General features: G+C 32.2%; 3 protein-coding genes across 3 annotated transcripts; 1 reads left to right on the plus strand and 2 right to left on the minus strand.

Moving 5' to 3' along the window:
- Positions 1 to 710: 710 nt before the first annotated feature.
- Positions 711 to 1,716, minus strand: Bma-ned-8 (Uncharacterized protein; the record flags this gene model as incomplete). Its single annotated transcript, XM_001901223.1, has 3 exons — positions 711 to 764; positions 1,312 to 1,404; positions 1,630 to 1,716. 3 exons carry the CDS (start codon positions 1,714 to 1,716, stop codon positions 711 to 713), a joined length of 234 nt encoding a protein of 77 aa, XP_001901258.1.
- Positions 1,717 to 4,672: 2,956 nt separating this feature from the next.
- Bma-tsp-8 (Uncharacterized protein) lies at positions 4,673 to 8,444 on the minus strand (the record flags this gene model as incomplete). The annotated part of the gene is made up of 7 exons (XM_001901224.2): positions 4,673 to 4,747; positions 5,074 to 5,157; positions 5,360 to 5,490; positions 5,558 to 5,645; positions 6,307 to 6,480; positions 7,458 to 7,664; positions 8,367 to 8,444. 7 exons carry the CDS (start codon positions 8,442 to 8,444, stop codon positions 4,673 to 4,675), a joined length of 837 nt encoding a protein of 278 aa, XP_001901259.1.
- A 3,133-nt stretch (positions 8,445 to 11,577) lies between these two features.
- Positions 11,578 to 14,164, plus strand: Bma-nas-13 (Uncharacterized protein; the record flags this gene model as incomplete). The annotated part of the gene is made up of 9 exons (XM_043080448.1): positions 11,578 to 11,719; positions 11,808 to 12,009; positions 12,089 to 12,225; positions 12,482 to 12,577; positions 12,851 to 12,913; positions 13,088 to 13,225; positions 13,405 to 13,482; positions 13,622 to 13,939; positions 14,031 to 14,164. 9 exons carry the CDS (start codon positions 11,578 to 11,580, stop codon positions 14,162 to 14,164), a joined length of 1,308 nt encoding a protein of 435 aa, XP_042936382.1.

A 14,164-nucleotide genomic window follows, 5' to 3' on the forward strand; every position in this document is an offset into this window, starting at 1 on the left:
ACTACTTTTTTGCACTAAGATATTTGCCATTAGGATTATGTACCCATTTTCAATATTTGAGCTTTTTCAAATAACCCTCAGAGATAACCTTTCAAATAGCCAAATATTCCCTTTAGAACAACAAATACGTCTCGTGCACATATTACTATGTTATCAGATTATCCATTCATACTTTTTCTGCAAATCTTTGTAATTCATTAATAATATATGTTTATTGTATGTATTACATTGGATCTGTGTTATTTTATAAAGATCTATTAGCTATAAAGCTATTTGGAAACTACACCAATCCAAAACTGCTCATACAAGATTTCCTTCTTGCAATACAGCGAGTTCCCTTAAAAATAAATGATCCAGAACTCAGACAATTAATTCAGCAATTGATAATTCGGCATAAATCATTCCTCAATCTTTCACGAATTTATAAAAGTTCACAAGTTTTTATTACAGTGTACTACTTCATACAGCTTAAAAGAAATGCTAAAAGGACAAAATGGAGCAAAAGCATAGGGTAAGGAGGACAAACTGGAGTAAAAATATGGAGTAAAGATGTATAACACAAGAATATGCATTACTATTATGCAATCACAAACCAAATTTGACAGTACATGTATTTGGAGCAAGGAAATAACACAATGTGAACATACGAATAGAGCTCTTGTAAATATGCTCATTTGAATATAATCCATATTTCATTTCATAATCACATATTAAGCACCACCACGTAGTGCAAGTACCAAGTGAAGGACTGATCCACCAGCAACCTGCAAAAAAACTACAATTGAATACAAAGAGTTAATAAATGTTAATCGCTTGCATAAAAAGGAATCGGAAACTTAAAAACTAATATTGCAAAGAAAAACTTCTGGAAATCAGTTCTCCCTTTAAGCCAAAATCTTGTTCATCCTGAGAACAGATCCTCCTTTTCCGCATCGTATGAAGTATTTTCTTCTTTTAGAAGTTAAATTACTTAAAACGAACAAAACTTTTGCTAAATAAAACTTCCAAACTTCTTTGAAAAAAATAGATCTGAATAACACCAAACTATTTTAAACTTTCTTTCTGCAGCAAATGCAACACCTACATAAGTTACATTCAGAACTATGGATGGCGAATAAGGTAAAATTAAGAGACATAGACTTCTAATTCCACTAAAAAAAATAGATACTTTTTAAGAAGATTTGCTAGACTTCCAGCATGTTTAACAAGCCGTAGCTGATTTGGAACGAAAAATCAACCACTCTCGCAATAGTCACAAACAAAACATGATTAAATCAAGTCACTATGTTTGCTGAAGTTCACAAAAATTACCTTGTAATCTTGTGCTGTTTTTTCATCATTCATTTGCTTTCCGGCGAAAATCAATCGCTGCTGTGGTGGAGGTATGCCCTCCTTCTCTTCTACCTGAAAACTTACGAGCAAAACTCAAATCTTTAAAGTATTTCAAAAAGAGAATATTTTCACTTTGCTCATGTGCAATAATATCTTATCAAGAACACCTAGTCCGAAACGCCTAGTCACTTCTATTCAATTGAGAGGACGCTGTGGAAAAAAGGAAGATACCAGGCAATGAAGCCAAAGGATTGACAGTTATTTAATTAATTAAAGAAGAATTCAAAAAAAAGGAACCTTTTCCTTGATTCTTTCCACCTTATCATTAGGTTCAATATCGAGCTCGATTTCCTTCCCAGTCAATGTTTTCACCTTGATTAACATCCCTTCAAACCAATTACCTGACCAACCCTTGGGAAAACCCTCGATAATTCCTAATGCCCTTCCAGTAGAGCAATAATAACATGACCAGCCCCGTTAAATATTGATCAGTCAATGTGCAAAAAGTCGTTCCAATGCATCATTGTTTGGTAGCATTGATGCAATTCGAAAACAAAACTCTTTGTTGGGTTTCAGATTTTGTACTTCCTCGTTTTACTGGTATATCTGTAAAGAATTCAACTTGATCAGTGGATGAGAATTACTTATTAGTTCGGATGTTCGAAGCGATATGGCTATTTGAACAGCTAGCATCCATTTGATGTTCACACTGATTTCTCTCTTCATTTACTTTAAGGAATTGGGATTTCATAAATTTTAATTTTCAAACAGTTGAAAAGTGCAGCATATCTGTAACGATTTTATAGTTTTAACAAGTTATTTCTATATTGGAAGTTACATTTTATGGTTTATGAGCTCTTTCCAATCTCTGTAAAATGCATTTACCATGTTGGAATTTAGTATTACTAAATCCATGCAAATTTACATTTACCTGTCTAATTATTTTTTAGTTACCTGTTTTTATGTCATTTCAATGGTTGTTGAGAAGACTATGATATTTGGGTTTTTAAAGCTTGCAAATATTCTCGTTGGAAATTCAGGGAAAATAATGTGAAATATTTTATTAAAAATTACTCAGTGTTTTTCATTGCAAAGGACTTTAGAAATTAACAGTAGTAATTCCCTCCTCTAAACAATTGAATAAAGGCAAACAAATCAAAATGCATTCCGGTTATTTATTATTGACAAGCTAATGAAGTATAAATAAGAATGCTATCAAAGTCAAAGGTTTCAGCAGTATAGCTAGTCTGTTTTTAATAGAACTGATCTACATCATATATGGTTTATTACAGTAATGAGTATTAAATGATTCACGACGTATGCCGAAATTGCAGGTATTGTTCACATTTGCAGAGTATTGCTGAACAAGCCGATGCTGCTTGAGTTAAAGGTTTAATTCAACGATGTTTATGCATTTGGTAAGATGAGGACGGATATCAGCCAACCAGTTAACTTATCTTTTAATTCATGTTTTCTTCTTGATATGTAGCCCAGAAATTTAATTGGTAATGTGAAGACTGAGAAGACAATTGAATATTGAGTTGAACTTCTGTAAAGATAAGTTAGAAATTCCTGAACGGTACATTTGTGTTTTCCAGTGCTAAAATAATCGATTCTTATCTCTTACTTTACCAGGACTTCTTGTGATTTCAAATGCAATGGAAGAATGTTGCAAGAATGTCAAATTTGGCTGGCCCTCTTTCTGGTACTTTTAAAGAAGATTCACGGTCGGGGTAAAAACATGGCTTCCTACTTCTATAGTATTTTTTTACTAACGATATACAAATGGACACCATTGCATAAAGTCCATCGAATGTATAATTAAATTCAGGTGAGTTTTGATTATAAAAAGCTCAAAAAGTTCTTTTACAAAACAATTAACGGTTAGTAAGAATTAACTAACTCGCGGGAATGCACTCTGAATTGTATTGCATGGACTTAATTCTTTTCCAATAGTTTATGGAATAGTTGAATTACTCAGTTAGTTTGTCTTAGTGAGGTATTTGGTTAATTTAGAGTAATAAAACTTGGTAAGAAAAGATCAGCTATTCTTCAAATAAAGACAATTGAGTCATTTTTTAATGCTACCATTATTGTTTTCTGTATTCGCTTACAGATTTTAACGTCCATAGTTCTCTTAATTTATTATCCACCAATAAATATTCTTCAATGAACCTCCCACTAATCGAAAATTCTTTTGCTTAAGCTTGAACACGAAAAACAATCGATATCACTCTTCAATTATTTCTCTCTTTAAAAATTCATGCTGATTTTCAAAAGATGGATTGATCAAAGAATTATCTCACTGTTCAGGTTACAATATTGCAATTTTTATACTGAAATATGCCACGAAACGATTCAGCATCATCCCTCCCTAGCGGGCAAGGTTTAGTAAATCTGAATTGAGGAATGATCAACTTTTATGTGATCACCATCCTGCGAATAAAAATTCATGCAGTGCAGATTTGAAAAACAAAACGCTAAATTATTTTATGATCTCAAGTATCAGTTTCTTGTCTTTTTAATCCATGCTGGAAAGGTACCTACATCCTTTGTGCAAACATGTCCTTCATAAATATTTGCGCCTTCTGCAAATAATCCTTATCCATTATACCTCTATGGTTATGCACACTACTAAAACAGTTTTTTTCAAATTAAAACACAATTTAACTATCTTAAAATGCAAAGTAGATTTTGAATTACTCGAAAAATAAGCTGCTAACATACATACTCATTCAAATCAGTATATATGTCAATGACAAGGACGGAGTGAAATGTTTTTGAGACTTATTCATTAATTTAGAATTAGCGGAATTACTTCCCGAAGAACAAGCAGTAGAACACTTCTTGCTCGAGCCACAAACACTTCGCTATATAAGTTAGTAGAGTACATATTTCATTGAATAATATATATTTCATTGAACATTTAAATAAGCACAAAAATATTTTTTTGAATATTACAAAAAATCATATTCCATTAATTATTATAACAATTACCCGTCGAAATTATCAACCTGACAATGTGCCCCTATCCTTTAAATATAATCCCTCAATGCAGTTCATTTCATTTGTTCCAAATTTGTCACTCAAGCATCACTTTTGACCACGCTTGATATTATGTTTGAACTGCCATATTTCGTTAACTGCAAAATTCAAATCTAACAGTAAAATATATTAATTTTCATTTCACGCTATATCACTACCTTTGACCTTAAATCTCGCTCAATAAAAATCCTACTGATTGTAACACTGTTCTATATCCATGCTTACTAAAGCAGTGTTATTACTATTATAATTATATCAAATTAGCAGTCACTTTTCTTCTCTGGTCGAAACTTTTCTAAAAGCTTGCTTTTCGTCGTTGTTCAACGTTTAACCAGCAGCACAGAAACATCGTTAGGAACATACCCAATAGCTGAAAAAGAAAAAAACTATTAAATATAAATTTTTATTCCAGCTTATGCTTTTTACCAGGCTGAAAATGTTTCCTACCAGTATAAGGAATTACAAAAAAAAATTGAACAATAATTTTCGCATCTATGATATTAGTATTTCTAGCTTGCCTGCTACTGAAGAGGAAAATATACCTCCGCATCGGAGACAGGATAAATGCGAAAGGAAGGGTCAGCAGTGCTGGAAAGGAGTCCTAATTCATCTCACTAAAAATTGTTTCATTTAAAATCACTGCGCGGGTCTTGATGAAAATCCTTAATCTTAAAAAAAAAAAAAAAAAAGCATTACCTCAGCAGTACCCATAATGACGCAGATGACGATTGCAATATCCAGATGATTATTGGCTACATCATAAAATGCTTTACTACACCCCTTAAATTTGAGCGAAATAAACAATGAATACAGAAATAGACCAATGGGTCTCATATTTCCAAAATAACAAATGCACTTCGAGAACCATTATGTTCTCCCCGCTCATAAATAAATCGCTTACATTAGATAAACTGAAAATAAATCGGAAAAATAATCTTAACATAGCACGTCTGAGAATATTATTATTGTAAAAGCTACTAACTATTGGATGAATAAAGGCTTCATAAGTCCAGAGTTCTAACTTGTCAAAAGTTAATCCACAATCAGTTGGATAATCGCGCATACCTTGTTCATTGCAACATGATTGGGGTACTTTACCAATGTCGGAATAACCTGCCGTAAGTGAATTAGATTAATCAGTGCTACTAGGAAAAAAGAGGAAAGAAAAAGGATTGACAACCTATTCCAAGTTCGGTTTTTCCAGGAATATCGCGTCCCCATGAAGAGTATAGCCAGTCTTGATATCCTCTAACACCGCAACATTTGAACTGAAATAATAAAACTGGAAGTGTGATTATACTACATTAGTTATCTAATTTAAAAGAAACCGATCTATGGAAGTCACCAGTTCGAAAAGTCGCTGCAAATAGTTGGAAAAAATTGATTTTGAGTTTGTGAGAAATTTAAAACATTCTAAGTTTTTCCATTCCATGCCAAAACATCATGATGTCCCAAAGTCCCAGAAAGTCATCAGGGTGCAAGTGGATATTGGACAGGAATAAATGTCATCGTTGACTTATTAAGAATTCGATCATTCAGTTAAATAATTTTAAACGTAGCTTATCTTGCCAAATGCAGGATAAGCTCATGGCTGAAGCAAGTTGAAAAATTATATGTGTACGCGTGAAAAGTCTCGCAAATAATTTAATTGGAATTTCATTAAAATTATTATAACTTTTTTTTTTTTTTTAAACACTCTAACCCAAAAAGCTAAAATTTTTAGGAGTGCTAATCACTAATTCTCATCAGCACTACTGAAAGAAATCGGTATGCAATGGGTCTTCAATTCTTGAAAGTTTAGGATAATGTCGTGTGAAGTTTTTTTTCCACCAGTGCTACGCAAATCTAAAGAGAAACTGGTAATTCTGACAGCATTACATGGCAAAAAGTAAATTAAGTAAGTAAAAGGAATTCAAAAGAAGTACTTACTTCACTCTGTATGTTATCAAACAATTCCTTATACGATGACTGTGTAGCATAAAGCTCCTGCACAATGCGATACATTGACTGATCGATATAGCGCTTGATAAATTCTTGTTGGCTGTAGGCCAGTATTGCAGCAGTCAGTTGTAAGCAAAACACTATCAGAAGGATGATGAAGAACTGCAAGGCATTTCTTTATAGCAATCACTTCTCGCATTTCAATTTTAATAATAATGATGCTATTTCTTTGCGCGAAGTAAATCATAAAAGTATCATCTTTGAGAAGATTTGAAATGTTGGAAATGAAATAAAATGAAAAAAAAGATGAATTAGTAAATTCCACTAATCAATTTGACATCGTTTGAAGTAAAAACATTTAAAAACTTGATAGCTCGCTATCAATTGCAGCTGGAAAGATCAAATCATTTGTGGCATTAATATTAGAACATCATCAAGGAATGGGTGAAAAACCAATTCAAACAAAAATTTGCAGGGCATATCGCATTAGTTTTTAAATCTCTGCAGGAATAAATTATCATAAGCTGTTGACATTTGACTCTTCACTCTTAAATGAATAGACAGGTATTACTCAAAGGGCAGGTAACCTTAGGAAAAGAGAAATATGAACTATTATAAAGTAGAGCAGAATACAACAAAGAGAATTTATGTAAAAATACTATGGAAAATAAGGACATTTTTTTTTGACTTTTGCATGATTGAACAAATTTAAATTACTCCATTTATAAAAAAAATTTCTCATTGTAGTGATAAGCACAAATAACAATAATATCAGTCATGAGCAAATATCAATTTCTTTTCACATGGTGCCTGATTAAAATCTAGTGTTTTTTCATTAATTACTTTGAGAAACATGTTCTTTCTAAGCAAAAGTGTTGATTTTTCCTTTTTTACAAAAATAGGGCGCAAAAAAATGGGAAACAATTCTATTTAATAAAAATGTGGAAATTTGAAAATTCTCATTTTCAAATCCTGGCATAAAAAAGATTCATTTTTTCATTTCGTAACATCAGTTAGAAAGAAATTATATATGAAGGTTTATTTTTTATCGAAGATTATTTGTTCTAATAACTGTAAGTGATGAGAGGAATAATAATGTTGTTAATAGTGCCAGTAAAATAAGTAATCAATTAACTTACAACAGTTAACATCCCTTGATTGAGACGCCAGGCACCACAGCAGCCTAATCCTCCAATTAGCGTCAGTAATGTCCCAGTACCAATGAGCAGATAACATATCAACGGGAAATGGTCGCTTGTTTGAGGACTATTTGCAGTGAGAACATCATTAACCGAACGATCCAGTAAAAGCCACAAGCCCAACATCAATACAAATAAGCCCGAAAGCTGAAATATTAATGAGACTTAGTTTTAAAAGATTCTGTTAGTTATGAGTTTCCATTAAAATAGTTCTATAGACATTTCCTTTTTTTTGTAATTCCATATGAGTGTACTAAAGAATAAAACGATCGATTAGAGCCAAACTATGTTCACTTAGTGTTCTGATTTAGCCAAAACGAAGCTGCTATGATATGAATAATTGTTTTGATTCAAAAGCAAAAGCTAAGCATATCGTTATTTCACAATTTCTGTCATTTCTAGAAAGAGCTGTCGATCGATTTCATTATATTCTAAACCCTGTTCTACTCCTTCAAATCTCTTAGATTATTTCATAAAAAATTATATTCAACAAATAGTATAAGGCCACATAAATTATTTCGATATTTAGTTGAAAATGTTTAGCGAAAATTGAAGCTACTATTTATATAGTTAGTAAATTTAACCATTAGCATCAGCTATCAGCTTCATATAGCTTATGTGTCTTGAGCAAATTCTTTTCTTTAGAAAGAATTTCCATAGTTAAAGTATATTTTCAAGCGTTGGCTTCAAAGAAAGAAGTACTCGTCATTTTGTCATTCTGCTATACAATTTTTGATGAGAATTTAATCATTTGATAAACTGAAAGAATATTGGAGTAAAAGCCACACATAAGCAAAGAGAAAGAGAAGCAGAGGAGGAGAAAGAGATGAAGTCGGAAGATGCACTTACCCAAAAACACAAATTGAGAAGGAAAACGATGCTTCGTAAGGTCCGAAAGCAACCTCCGCCAGGCGGTGACTGCACCATCGCAAGTTATCCAACAACAGCTGGAAAGAACTGAGGGAACTAGATAGGAATGAGTGTCAGTCCTGGTCTGATCTATCTATCTCCAAGTTCTGCAAAGGGAGAGAGGAGACCGACGGATGAAAGACGTTATCTGTTCCCTTCCCCTACCCTACCCTTCCATTCCAACCTCTTCTCTGAGAATTGGAAGTTTAGCAATAAGTGCATCATCGATAGATAAATATCATCATGAAGGCAATTTGAATCCATCCATATCTTATGGGAGGTCACTTCTGCTTTAATAATTAGTTGAGCTGTTTTTTACCGTTTTGTGATTATGGTGAGCGCACTTATCCATCCATATATATGCATTACAAAAAATATTACAAAAGATACTTCTTTAAGATAAAAAAACATACAAGTGAGGCAGCTGCTCAGTGTAAATGTTCGGCACTTGTTCAGGTTACACTTTGTATAAAAACAACTCCTTGAACGGATCTATTTTGTAATCAAATTTAGCTGCAAGTTTGACTTCAGTGGGAAAGTGTTCGGCGGAAGATCTAAATTACAATTGTCAATTATGTCAAATATTTTTTCTTTTAGTCCTAAAATAATAATACATATGATAAGGAAGTTATATAAGGAAGTTTTTGAAAATATAAGGAAATTTCAAAACATGTTTCAATGCTTTCCTGATTGAATTCACTTAGCCTTTGTTATTCAGATTGTTCATAAAGTTCTTGAGGAAATTTTTATTGTTCAAAGTTTCATGCAGAGCAAAAAAAATTTCTTCTCATTTTTGATTGTGGAACTGTGACCCAATCCGTTTCTCATCAAATGTAACTTTTGTCTAACTCCGCTATATTTCCCCTTTATTTTCCAAATGACATGGAGTTTTTATTATATCTTTAAACATTTTTCAGATATAATCCAAAAATTTGAACAAATTACGAAGGCAAAGATTTTGTATGATCGAGTCTACTGAAGTCTACTGAACAGTTCCTTATGTATGAATTCTTGATGTATACAGGTTTTCAACACTGATTATCATTTTAATTCTTGGCAAACAGTGCACGATAAATAACTTAAGCCGATTAAAGCACGACTTATAATTGAATGAAGCTTAACAATATCGGTTGCTTTATATTATTTGTGGTGAAGAAACGGGTACTTCTTGAGTTATGAGCATGTAAATAATATAGTATGCTTATAATAATAAGGCTGGTAATAAACTTTTATTTTTAACTCATTATTTTACCAAGCTTTTTGAACAGATATGAAACGCTAAATCATGGAAGTTAATAACATAAATCTCCCCACGAATTTGGTTCATAGGCTCGACTGCTGTCCCAAATTTACAAATTGCTAATTTACAGTCTTAATGTGGTGTAGGTACTCGCTCACATTTGAAACAATAAATGTCTCCATCATCCTCAATCATTAGCTCTTATTTCGATATGACCGATTAATAGTAAACAAATAGTCGAAACCAATTCTGTCTGTATATTCGCCGAAATTCAAAAATATATCGATGAGCTGCTTAACCACTAAATTGTAGAATGAAACACAGTATATAGCATTATGTTCTATTAACCTTATCAATGCATACCTTATTTGCATAAAATTGTTTGCATGAAATGTTTTTGTTTACCAAACAATTTTTCGCTCCTTATGAAATATTAACTACATTTGAAGTCATCTCTTCTTTGTTAGTTAGTTCCTCTCATCTACTATCTTGTTCTCTTCTCTGTATTTGGCTTTCAAAATTGAAGAACTGAAATCTGATTCAAATCGAATTAATATGTCTGCATGTTTGTTTATTTAATATCTTTGGGATTCCTGACATTCTTCCAGTTTATTAACAGTTGAAATTCTTTCAATAGCCACTTCTCTTTTCAGTACCGCACATTACCCTTTAACAGTCGCCCGCAATTTAATTTATCAACCTATCCTCTAATAATACTTCTGCACATTTCGAAAATATATATATTAAGAAAAAGAAATTTGTGAAGCTGTTATATCCATTATCTGTCAAAATGATTACAATAGTCTCATTTGTTATTTTGCTGACAGGAGGATTTCGTATTCATTTCACCGAACTTATTGCTACTGCTATTGATATTCAGGTTTGGATACTGTTTTCTAACTAGAATTGGAAATGATTAGGGATATCAAAATTTAAATTTCAATTACTTCTATTAAATTTAACTGGAACTTCAGTCAGTATTATTCGAGCGAACGATATTAAGTTAGAATATTGTGTGTATTGAAATAAAGGAATTATTTTATGTCGTAAAAGGAAACAACTATTAACTAAATATTCCTTCTAAACAGATATTAATAAGCAATAAATAGGTCATCACTTCCAACACCAAACAACAATAACTTTTAACTGATATCTACAAAATCCTTCTATCTATCAGTTTTCATTTCAAATGATAAAAAATTCATGGCTTGTAGAAATAATTTTTGAGGTGAAAACTGTCTCAATGATTAGCTCCAGACACATTCAGTAACTTCCTTACAAATCATTACTGTTTTGTTTGCATCTGCTTACCATGTGATCAACTTGTTTATCACTTATCGCTTAATCTACTCTTGATTTAGAAATTGACTTAGTTTTGATCTGCCCACTAATCTACTCTAAATTATATATATATAATAAAATATAGTAACAACCACAACTTATAAACAGAATATTAGATTTTTTATGCTCACTTCCTGGAATTGCGCTCCCAACGAGTTTCCAAATTATGTGGAATGTGTCATAAACATTAAAAAGATGGGATGGCAAATGTGCTAATATTATCCTATATAATAGAAAATTATCTGGATGAAATCTTAAGTATTGGTAAATGTTTATAGTATCACAATAATTTCAAAGTATTGATCGTGTTTCTCTTGATCTTCATTTGCTTATTAATAATATCTCATCAGACATCATTTTTTTTTCACCGTATAATTGCCTAATTGGAGCGGATGAGCGCAGTTTACAAAGTTTATTTTTCAATTCTCTTCTACTGTTCATAAATGATTTCCATAGAACAACAATAAACAATAAGGAAAGATAAATATTAAAATTATTCAGCTATTACAATTCAGTTTAACTATAATTGTATAACACGAAACTGTTCAGGGAAAATTGAACAGAATATCTATGTCAAAGGTAATTCAGACGGAAGACGGACAGTTGACATGGAAGTCGGATGAAGAATACGACGACAGTGAACAAGACTACGACACTGTACAAGACGACACGGAAGCCATGTACCGTGAAGATCTCTTTGAAGGCGATATTGGTTCGTTTATTGATTCCCTAGTTTATAATCTATTATCGACGTGAGCATCAGTTGATCTAATATCATAACACACTATCTGTTTTTACAGTGCTTACCAGTAATGGCGCTACCATATTTAATCGTGGTGTATCAATGACTGGACACAGTGTTGGTTGTAAAGGTCGAAACAACTTTTCTATTCCTCAGCTTGAGATGAATGCAGTGCAGCACAATGCAGTAAGGCAAAAAACATTGCTATGGCGAAACGGACGAGTACCATACGTTATCTCTTCCGTATATGCTAATATCAGGTCTGTAGTGTCTCTACCATTCTAATTTTATTTTCCACTTGTTCATTCGCAGTGACGTTCCCTATTTCTCATTTTCCAGCAAACTTATAATTTTGGAAGCGTTTAAAGAATATCGACATCTGACATGTATACGATTTGTCCCTAAACGACGATTCGATTCCGATTACATTTACATTGCGCCTTATGATGGTTGTTACTCAATGGTTGGGAATAATGGTTCGTACATTTTACGACAACTGAAAATTTCCTAAAGATTCGAACGATTATGTTTCTTAAGCTTATCCGACTTAAGTAATCTTTTACTCATTGCGACATTTGTTTTTTTTTTTTCATCCTATTATTTCTGATAATTTCAACATCTATTAAAATGATAGTTCCTAACTTGGCCGTTGAAACACTGAGTTGTTCCAAAATGATGCATCCTAAAAATTCATTCTAAAAAAATGTCAAATTGTTTTGAGTTCATTTACAGGGGGTAGACAAACAGTAAGTTTGGGTGACGGGTGCTTAAAGAAAGGGATAGTAATTCATGAACTGATGCATGTAATCGGCTTTTTTCACGAACAAAGTAAGTTCTTATAAATCATCTAACAATTTACTCTCTATAATGAGAAATAATACTTTTGACTGTATTTTCCTAGCTTATAGTTCCATTCATCAGCATGAAATATTCAATTCTTGCTTCCACCACACCTTTACTTATTTCACTATTAAGGATTAGCAACAATTTTTTAATTATATAGAAAAGAATCTTGTTAATTTTTTGACTATCTGTCAATTAATTATGCAAGCCTAGTTTTTGTACTTTCGCTTCACTAAATGAGTTCAGTGATTTTTGCAGATCGCGCTGATCGAGATTTATATGTAGATATTCTGTGGGAAAACGTAAAGCCAGCTCTTTCTGGTGAGATTTGGTATTTCGAGTACAAATATGTAATGTAGATGTCTCGTCATATAATTGTGCAATTGGCTTATTTCTTATCATATTGACATTGTGATATTCAAAATGTCATTCCCTCCTTTATCTCATAAATTGAATAAGCTATTAATCTTATGAAAACAGCCTTTTATTTTTTAGAACAATTTGACAAATACTCAGCTACCATAATCGATGATTTGGGCTCACCATATGATTATGATTCCGTGACGCACTATTCCGCAAATGCATTTAGCAAAAATGGTAAACCAACCATAATACCAAAATCTATGAACAAAGGTTAATATACGAGACAGAATCATTGGATCATTTGATCGGTTGAATTAATAGATCAATCTATCAATCTGACACTTTCAATAGCATTTTTTCCCTTCAAAAATCTATTCATTAATAACAATTTAGTTGTTTACTCTCTTTAAGTCATGTACTAAAATATAAAATAAATAGAAACGTTGTAGTATCTAGGATTGGTCAACGACGTGGTCTTTCTTTTCTTGATATTTGGAAAATTAACAAATTATATGATTGCATTAAACGTAAGTTCCAATTTAATCATTATCTCACAAAGACTTAATCTTTTGTCACACAAGTAATTTAATATGCTAGAAAATAAGAAAAGTCTTTCTTATATTAGTTTTAGATAAATGAACAAACTATATTTTGCTTCCTTAGAAGGAGCTACGACTTCTGCTTCAAATGCAGAAAACGGAAAGGAACACAAAGAACTGGAAGTATCTGGTACGATTATAGGAGAATTTCCTACAACTATAAGGACTGCAACTATTTCTTCCACATCATCAGCTAATAATACCAAAACAAGAACAAAAGATGTCGAAGAACTCAAAATTAATTTAAATCTTTCAACGTCTTCAACACTATCGCCACCACTTATGTCAGCTTCTGTGAACAGTTCATCAAGTCGATTTCCTGAAGTAAAGAACAGTGTGTCAAGACCTGCTATATCCACTGTTGCTATTCCTGCAACCAAAACAAGTATATCGTTTAAAGATTAGTGGAAAAAAATTAAGGTAACATCCAAAATATGAACAAAGAAATTAAGTGATAGAATGATTTTTCCTTTCAGACTTCACACTTCACAAAATGCATCATTGCAATGATCGTCACCCATATTGTCAAATATTAAGAACCAGCGACTTTTGCACCATTTATCCTCGCTTCGTCCACGATTATTGTGCGCTCAGTTGCGGAAGGTGTTAA

The sequence above is a fragment of the Brugia malayi genome (genome assembly GCF_000002995.4).
Source record: "Brugia malayi strain FR3 genome assembly, contig: Bm_v4_Chr3_scaffold_001, whole genome shotgun sequence".
Taxonomy (NCBI): Eukaryota; Metazoa; Nematoda; class Chromadorea; order Rhabditida; family Onchocercidae; genus Brugia; species Brugia malayi.